General features: G+C 58.3%; 1 protein-coding gene across 1 annotated transcript in view; it reads right to left on the bottom strand.

Moving 5' to 3' along the window:
- LOC134352528 (uncharacterized) overlaps positions 1-7981 on the bottom strand; it is a 276182-nt gene extending 268201 nt beyond the window's left edge. Inside the window, exons 1-3 of the mRNA XM_063059793.1 lie at positions 7973-7981; positions 5423-7790; positions 1942-2778 (exon numbers count right to left, since the gene is read on the bottom strand). Of these exons, the coding sequence (XP_062915863.1) occupies positions 1942-2778; positions 5423-7790; positions 7973-7981 (3214 nt within the window). The remainder of the gene's footprint in view (positions 1-1941; positions 2779-5422; positions 7791-7972) is intronic.
- Between the last annotated feature and the right edge of the window lie 1765 nt (positions 7982-9746).

Below are 9746 nucleotides of genomic sequence, written 5' to 3' on the forward strand. Positions count from 1 at the left end.
TTCATCTCCCCTACCCATCACCTCCCCTACCCATCACCTCCTCTTTCCTTCACCTCTCCTACCCGTCACCTCCCCTACCCATCACCTCCCCTACCATCACCTCCCCTACCCATCACCTCCCCTACCCATCTCCTCCCCTTTCCATCACCTCCCCTTTCCTTCACCTCCCCTTTCCATCACCTCCCCTACCCGTCACCTCCCCTACCCATCACCTCCCCCACCCATCACCTCCCCTACCCATCATCTCCCCTTTCCTTCACCTCCCCTTTCCTTCACCTCCCCTTTCCATCACCTCCCCTATCCATCATCTCCCCTACCCATCACCTCCCCCACCCATCACCTCCCCTACCCATCATCTCCCCTTTCCTTCACCTCCCCTTTCCTTCACCTCCCCTTTCCATCACCTCCCCTACCCATCACCTCCCCTACCCATCATCTCCCCTTTCCTTCACCTCCCCTTTCCTTCACCTCCCCTACCCATCACGTCCCCTTTCCTTCACCTCCCCTACCCATCACCTCCCCTACCCATCACCTCCTCTTTCCTTCACCTCCCCTACCCATCACCTCCCCTTTCCATCACCTCCCCTACCCATCACCTCCTCTACCCATCACCTCCCCTACCATCACCTCCCCTACCCATCACCTCCCCTTTCCTTCACCTCCCCTTTCCATCACCTCCCCTACCCATCACCTCCCCTACCCATCACCTCCCCTTTCCTTCACCTCCCCTTACCATCACCTCCCCTTTCCATCACCTCCCCTACCCGTCACCTCCCCTTTCCTTCACCTCCCCTTTCCTTCACCTCCTCTACCCATCACGTCCCCTTTCCTTCACCTCCCCTACCCATCACCTCCCCTACCCATCACCTCCTCTTTCCTTCACCTCCCCTACCCATCACCTCCCCTTTCCATCACCTCCCCTACCCATCACCTCCTCTACCCATCACCTCCCCTACCATCACCTCCCCTACCCATCACCTCCCCTTTCCTTCACCTCCCCTTTCCATGACCTCCCCTACCCATCACCTCCCCTACCCATCACCTCCCCTTTCCTTCACCTCCCCTTTCCATCACCTCCCCTTTCCATCACCTCCCCTACCCGTCACCTCCCCTTTCCTTCACCTCCCCTTTCCTTCATCTTCCCTACCATCACCTCCCCTACCCATCACCTCCCCTACCCATCACCTCCCCTTTCCTTCACCTCCCCTATCCATCATCTTCCCTACCATCACCTCCCCTACCCATCACCTCCCCTACCCATCACCTCCCCTTTCCTTCACCTCTCCTACCCATCACCTCCCCTTTCCATCACCTCCCCTACCCATCACCTCCTCTTTCCGTCACCCCCTCTGGTTCCTTCCTCTTATTTCACTCTCCTCTCCTTTCAGATTTTTCTTCTGCAGCCTTTTTCCACCTTTCACCCATCACTTCCCAAATTCTCACATCATCCCCTCTCCCACCCACCCACCTCCCCTTCCCCTATTCTCACCTATCGTGTGACAGCTTATTCGCCTCCCCCTCCCTCTACCTTCAGCTCCTTTCCTGTCCGATGATGAAGGGTCTCGTCCCAAAACCTCGACTGGTTATTCTCCACCATGGATGCTGCCTGACCTACTAAGTTCCTCCAGTATTTTATGTGTTGCTCCAGGTTTCCAGCACCCACAGAATCTATCGTGTCTATAATCTCCATCTGACTGTCGCAATTATCCCATATTACCTGGTCTCACCCTATCGCAGATATTTCCTCTGTCCTATCCACCTCTTTCTGCTACCTCCTCAGCAACCCTGTTCCAAAGAACGGTCTCATTCACTCTTGCTTTTCCCACCGTGGAGGCTGTCTGACCTGCTGAGTGTTTTCAGTTCACATTTTCCAACGGTGTTTGAACTGCTGCCTGCCCCTGATTGGCTTCACTCCTCTGCTGGCCCACGCCCCGTGCCTACCTGGGAGAGACAGGACCTCAGAGCGAAGCACATCCAGGTCCACCTTGAGCGAAGCTGCAGGGCATGGGTCTACAGCGAGGTCTCCATCGAGGCCAAGGGGCTCACTCTCCTCTGCGGCATCACTATTTTCTCTTCCAGTGGCGGCCTGATCCTGCGGCAGTGGGTGAGCGGAGACCTCAGACGGTCGAGGCGTGAGAACCTCAGGGAGATGGGGTGAGGGAATGCCACCCAGGGGCTGTGGTGAGACCTCAGCGGTTTGACAGGAAGCATCATCAGGCGGCTGCGGTGAGTGGACGTTGCCTGTTGCTGGTGAGGGGACCTGGGGCAGTGGAGGTGAGGGGACCTCGGACGCTCGGCATGAGGTGACTTCAGGCAATAGGGGTGAGGGAACCTCTGGCAGCTGTAGTGAGGGGGCATTAGGAAGCTGAGGTGACGGGACCTCAGAAGATTGAGCTAAGGCAACCTCAGGCAGTTGAGGGGAGGAGAGTTTGGAAAGTTGAGATGAGGGAACCTCAGAGAGTTGAGGTGAGGGAACTTTGATTGAAGATGTTAAACTCTCAGGCAGCTGAGGTGAGGAGACTTTAGAAGGTTCAGATGAGGAAACCTCAGGTAGTTGAGGTGAGGAGACCTCAGAGGATTGAGACAAGGTGATGGCTGCTGGTGGTACGGAGACCTCAGACCACCTGGGACAAGAGACTTTGGACAGTTGTTGGGCAGCCCTACCGGGCAGTGGGAGCGTCATGCTTCTAGTCTTATGATAGGCTGGCACACTGGGAGCTTGGCGTGGCGAATCCTTTCCACCTCCCTTGTCTCCGGACGGACGAACACTACAGGGACCTAGAGGAAGAGAGGGGGAATGGTGACCGAGGATGAGGCACAAAATAACAGCAAGAAGGAGCAGTGCGAGCTTCATCTCTCAAACGAGCTGACAGGTAGGGCTGATGCTGGCAGGAGAAAGCCGTCCGTCCCACCCCGAGTGTCCCAGCCCGGAACCAACCAGGTAGACCCTCCTTCCCTCATGGGTCATGCCTCCCCCTGGACCTCCCCAGGAAAGGTTTGAACATGAGGGGCAGGGTCCGGGTCTAACGGCCTCGTGAGCCGGGAGTTCCAGAACCCCCCGACCACCATCTTGTCTTTTCATGATCAACTTCAATCTCGTCCTCATGGTCACCACTTATTTTCTGCTACTTATCTATTTAATACTGTTTTTCTATTACAGTCTTGTTTTTATCTACCGCTTTATTTAATTGCCTGAGAGGAAGCCAAACAGAGTTTCATTGTACCTTAAGTATAATGACAATAAAGATCATTCAATTCAATTCAATTCAATTCACCAGCCTGCCTGCTAATGGGAATTCACCTACCCGATCATCACAATATCCAATAAACCCCTCCGGCCTTCTTCACTCCAAAGGAAATGTCAACAGTGTCCCCTCCTGCACAGAGTTAGAGGGGCATTTAGCACTGAAACAGGCCCTTCGGCCCTTTTCAGCCATGATATTCTCCACAACTGTCAACACTAATCCCCTTGGACTCACAGCTCTCTACACCTTGGTAGTTCAACTTCTTCCCAAAGGGGGTGAGAGCAGGGTCTTCTCGCAGCATTGTCTGCAACCCCCTCCCCCACCACAATGACGGTTACCCTGACGACGCCCAGGTGAAATGGGCCATTTAACCCTGGCAATTCTGGAGATGGGTGGGCAAGGGAGGAGGGGAATGTCCTAAATTTACAACAAAAGAGAGAAATTGAAATCCAATTTGTCCCCACGTGACAGAGTCACCAGGCTAAGAGACAGGCCATTCAGCCCAACTTGTCCATGCTGTTCATCTGCCAGTGTTTATGCCCCTATCCCTCTAAACCTCTCCTATCCACGTACCTGTCCCAGCGCCTTTTGCACATTGTAAATCTATCCACGTTTGCCTCTCAAAGCCCACCCCTACGCCCTTGTCGTGAGAGGTGGAAATGGGTAAGGACGGCCAGCAGGGCTCTGTTGAAGATCTACAGGCCAATGCCCTGTGCAGAGGATAGAGTGGGTTACAGAAACGCTAATGAACTCCAACCAGACCTTCAACTTTGCATGATGGAGCCAGGAGGTTACCAATGGCCCAAGAAGGAGAAGAAATATATCCACCTCTCCCGCCTCCTCCATCAGCTCGTTCGTCCACTGCCCAGCTGTGGGCTGTCTGTTTAGAGTTTGCACACTCTCCGTGTGACCCCTGTGGGGAAAACTTTGCCCCACAGTCCCCCTATAAATCTTTCACCTTGCACATTAAACCCACGCCTTCCAGTTCTGGACCACCCTACCCGGGGGAAAAAGACTGTGACTGTTCACCTTATCTGTGCCCCTCATGATTTTATAACCCTCTATCAGATCTCCCCCAAGCTCCGTCACTTGAGGAGAAACAGTCCCAGCCTGTCCAGTCCCTCCTCATAACTCGGGCCCTCCAGTCCTAGCACTATCCTCCCTACCTATCCTGCACCCTCTTCAGCTTCAATCACATCCTTCCTACAGCTGGACGACCATCTTAACATTATGATGAGTGCAAATGAGGCCATTTGGCCCATTGCATCCATGCTAGACCATCAGTCCCTTTTCTTGTTTCTTTCGTTCCCCGTAACTTATGTCCCCTGGGGTGCGGTGGGGGGGGGGAACTTACAATGAACCCACAGACCTGCATGTTTCTGGGTCGCGGGAAGAAACTGGAGCGCCCGGGGCCACGGGGGAACGTGCGAACTCCACATAGACAGTCAGTGCCAGAGGTCAGGATTGAACCAGGCTGGCTGAGGCTGCAGGGCAGCAGTGCCACAACGTGTGGAGGGATTAGATTTCCCAGCCGGGCAGCAGACGAGGGGTTGATCTGGCCCGGCTAATTTTCTTCAAGAGGGCAGGTCCATCTCTCACTCTCCAGCAGCCCGGTGCAAACCCAACTCCCCGGCTCTGTATCAGAGACTGCAGGAGTTTGCACAGAAGCTGGAGATCTCAAGTAACACACACACAAGATGCTGGAGTAACTCGGGCCAAGCAATACCTATGGAAGGAAATGAACAGTTTACGTTTCGGGGCGAGACCCCATTTCAGGACTGAAAAGGAATGGGTCAGAATGCAGTATAAGGACGTGGGTGGGAGTACACATATAACCTGCCATTTTGTACTCTTCCCCAACTCCCCTACCTTGTTATCCTGACTGCTGCCCCCTTCCTGTCCAGTTCAGATGAGGTGTCTCAGCCCCACTGTTTAATGCCCTCCACAGATGCTGCCTGACCAGCTGGGCTTCTCTGGCACTTTGTCTGTGTTTCTCCAGCTGTGTGCAGCCTATCTCCCCGTGGCTGCCCAGGTTTCCTGCCCTTGAGGGTTACTGTGCAAGGCAGCTTGACTGTCAGCACCGTCTCAGTAGGCCGGAAGGCCTGTTCCTGTGCACTTGCCGATTAGTCTCCACCCCACTCGCCCGCAGCCAGACATAAGACTAGCTGGCCTCTTACCTTCCTCAGTGGAACTGTTGCTCTGCTCCCCTTGGGGTACTTTCTCAGAGTGTGTCCCTTGTTCTCTGGCCTCCTGACGTGCTGTCTGATCACCCCTGTGGTTGTGTAGAGCTGGCTCCACCTCGCTGTCCTCCTCGTCCTCATGGCGTTTCCATGCTGACGCAAGGCCCGGGACTGTGGGGGTGGGTGACTTCCCGGCATCTGTGGGCCTTGCCTTACCGCGCTGAGGGTCCAACAGGGTCTCGTCCCCACCCTCTGGAGCGGCGGTGGGCCTCTGTGTCTGGCCTGCGAGCAGTGGACGGCGCTCTGAGCCCCCGGCAGGCTGCCACTGCTCAAGTTGTGACCCTTGTGGTGACGAGTCTGAACCTGCCAGCGGGACCGGGGGCCCGGCTGTGGAGGGCTCGCGCCCGCCCAGCGAACAATCCACCCGGCTCCCAGCCAATGTCTGTTCAATCCCAATGACTGGCGCAACCCTCTCAGCCAATGGGCGTTCAGTCCCTGTGTTTGCCGCAACCCTCTCAGCCAATGGCTGTTGATCCCTGGTCGATAGCTGACCCCGAGCAGCCAATGAGCACTCTGTCCCAGTTACCACGGCCCTCTGAACCGAACCCCGTTCTGGCGTCACTTGCCCAGAGCCAGTTTCCATGGCAAACTGCTCAGATAAGTGTTGGTCTGCTGAAACCTCTGGATTAGCCAGTGAGCGTTCAGTCCCCGTTGTCAGCAGCCCCTCCTCAGCCAGTGACTGTTGAGTTTCTGGTGAGGTTCCCTGACTTGTGCCAGTTTTCAGTCCGCTCTTTCTAGCCGAAGGTACTGAGTGTTTAGACCCAGGTTCTACCGTGCTTTCCGGAGATAGTGGTATCTCAGTCACCGCCGCTGGCAAGCCCTTTTCATCCAAAGGCAGTTCACTTCCAGTTTGCTTTCGGTCCGATGATGGGTCATTCCCAAACGTTAGTGCGTGCTGTTTGGCCGCAGACTTTGGTGAGTTCCCTTCAGCCAATGATCGGCAAGCCCCGGGTTTTGGGGAGATCCCTTCAGCCAATGATCGCTGGCTCCCAGTTAAGGATGAGCTGCGGCAAACTGACGATTGATCGACCACAGTTTGTGTCGACGCCAGCCCAGAGAGTTCGATCCCTGCGTCTGATGCTCCTCTAGCACCCAACGAGCTTTCGGCCCCCACTTCAGATTCGCACACTTCCACCAATCGCCATTCAGCTCTGCACAGTGAGATATCCATTTCCGCCAATGAATGCATGGAAGCCTCAACCAATCCCGTGCCTTCATAGCCAGGCTTGGGGCCGACTTCCAACTGGGTCGACTCGGAGAGGTCCCCCGCGCCCTCCAGGGCCAGCGACTCCCTCCAGGCGAGGTCAGCGAGGCCGGTCGCCCCTAGCAACAGGCCCTCCTTCCCTCCGGCGAGCTCCACCTGGGCCAGGCGGCGAACCCATTCCTCGCCATCAGGGCCTTCCTCCGGTCGCCGATGGCGACGAGCCCTCCCGCCGTCGACAGGAGAGCTGCGGCACCTTGCCGGGGCCTTCCCGCCGCTTTTCCACTTGCTCCCGCTGCCGCTGTCAGGCTGCCGCCTTTGGCGACGATGCAGCCACGCCCCGCGCCGCACCTGCGCGCCAGACCGTCGACGGCGCCCACCGGGGGCCGGCAGCGTCGTGGCAACCGCTGCCGGCCCTGTGCAAGCGCGGCGCCAGCGTGGGAACGCCGGCCCCCGCTGCGGGGAAGCCTCCGAGAGCTCCACGTACTCACCCTCATCGCCACCTTCGGGGTCGTCGCTGCCCGCGCCCGAGCAGTAAACCTCGCCGTCCGGTGCGCCGTTGTCCCCACCCGATTCCTGCCCATTGCCGAGGCCTCGCTTGAGGGCGGCCTCAGCCCGCGGCTCCGCGTCGGCCCCGTCGCCGGACGGGCGTCTCCTCGTGCCAACGGCGGGCGGGCGGGGGCCAGGCTCACGTCCGGGCCCGCCCTCGGGTTCCAGTTGCGGGTAGATCACCCTCCTCCAGGGCAGCCGCTGGAGCCGGCCTCCCTCCGCCGCCAGGCACCACTCCAGCAGGCGGTGGCCGCTGTCGCCGCGGGCCAGGCGACGGTTGACTCCGTCCAGCCACTCGGCGGTGAAGAGGTGCGGGTACGAGGCCTCGTCCACCAGCTCGGAGACCGGCCCTTCAGCGCCTGGCCACTTCAGCAGCAGGCGGGCCCCGCGGCCCAGCGGTGACGATGACGGCGACGGCGGCGGGGGAGCCAGCTGCAGGTAGAAGTCACCAGGCTGGAGCTGCCGCCAGTCCAACGCAGACAGCTGCACCAGCACCAGGCCGCGTTGGCACAGCGGCCAGCCCGCGTGGGTGAAGCGGCGGCTGGCATACGGCTCCTGCGGCGGGGGGGGGGGAAGGTGAGGACAAGAGAAGAGGAAGTGGCAGTGAGGTGGAGAGAGTCGCCCCGAGACCCTCCAACCCAGCCCATCCACCTCACCCCGACTATCCCAGACCCTCCTGTCCAACCCAGCCCATCTTCCAACCACCTCACCCCGTCCCCCACAAATCCCACCCTCACCCCGACCATCCGAGACCCTCCTGTCCAACCCACCCTATCCCCCAGCCACCTCACCCCGTCCCCCACAAATCCCACCCTCACCCCGACTATCCGAGACCCTCCTGTCCAACCCACCCTATCCCCCAGCCACCTCACCCCATCCCCCTCAAATCCCACCCTCACCCCAACCATCCAAGACCCTCCTAACCAACCCACCCTATCCCCCAACCACCTCACCCCATCCCCCTCAAATCCCACCCTCACCCCGACCATCCAAGACCCTCCTAACCAACCCACCCTATCCCCCAACCACCTCACCCCATCCCCCTCAAATCCCACCCTCACCCCGACCATCCGAGACCCTCCTGCCCAACCCACCCTATCCCCCAGCCACCTCACCCCATCCCCCTCAAATCCCACCCTCACCCCAACCATCCAAGACCCTCCTAACCAACCCACCCTATCCCCCAACCACCTCACCCCATCCCCCTCAAATCCCACCCTCACCCCGACCATCCGAGACCCTCCTGCCCAACCCACCCTATCCCCCAACCACCTCACCCCATCCCCCTCAAATCCCACCCTCACCCCAACCATCCAAGACCCTCCTAACCAACCCACCCTATCCCCCAGCCACCTCACCCCGTTCCCCTCAAATCCCACCCTCACCCCAACTATCCGAGTCCCTGGCCCAGTGGCTGGTTTTGGCCCATCACTACTTGGCATTCCTTCCCCAGCGGGCGCCTCAGTCACACTTGTGCCCGATAAACTGTGCCAGTGTTTGCAGGGAGGTGAGTGAGTACTGTGTCCAAAGCCCCCGGGGGTGGGGAGTGCATGGAGCATGGGGATTCTAGACGCCGGTGGGAGTGTGGGGACTGCAGCTCTGGGCGGGGGAGAGGGTGTGTGATAGGAGACAGAGGAAGCTCAGGGACTTAGATGAAAGCAAATGGGACTTTACTCGGTTTGAGGGTACAAATCTGATATCCCAACACACTGGTACTGAACATAGAACAGTACAGCATGAGAGTGGGCCTCTCGGCCTACAGCATTGTGCCAGACCAATTAAATTAGTGATGAATCTTATCCCTTCTGACTACACAATATCCACATCCTTCCATTTCCCTCACTTCCATGGGTGCCCCCCACCCCACCCGGCCTGTGCGCTGCACATGGGTGCCCCCCACCCTGCCCGGCCTGTGCGCTGCACATGGGTGCCCCCCACCCTGCCCGGCCTGTGCGCTGCACAGTCTGCTCACACGTGACCGAACACCCGAGTAATCACAATGTCAAGTTCGCCGATGGCACGGCAGTGGTGGGGCTCATCACCCACCACGGTGAGTCGGCCTACAGTGAGAGACGGTGGAAGAGCTCTCCCTCAAAGTCAACAAGGCAAAGGGGACGGTTATTGACTTCGGGAGAACTCGTACCCCTCTTCACGCCCCTCCCCGCAAAGGCAGTACCGCAGTGGGAACAGCCAGCAGTGAAATCTCTTGGGAGTGCACAGCTTGCACAATCTCTGCACGATCACCAACGCCCCTGCTTTCAGAGGAGGCTGAAGACGTCTGGACTATGCTCGTCTACGCTGCCGCCATTCTACAGACGCGCAGTGGAGAGCATCCTGCACGGTGCGGAAACAGAAACGAGCAGCCAGGACTGCTCAACTCATCACCGGCATCACGGGCGTATATAGGGGAAGGTGCTGGATAAGGGCCAGTAGCATCATGAAGGATCCCACCAACCCTGCTCCCAGACTGGTTGTCCCACTCCCATCAGAGGAGGCCACGTAGCAGGACCA

This window comes from Mobula hypostoma, chromosome 10, assembly GCF_963921235.1.
Source record: "Mobula hypostoma chromosome 10, sMobHyp1.1, whole genome shotgun sequence".
In the NCBI taxonomy this organism is placed as follows: domain Eukaryota; kingdom Metazoa; phylum Chordata; class Chondrichthyes; order Myliobatiformes; family Myliobatidae; genus Mobula; species Mobula hypostoma.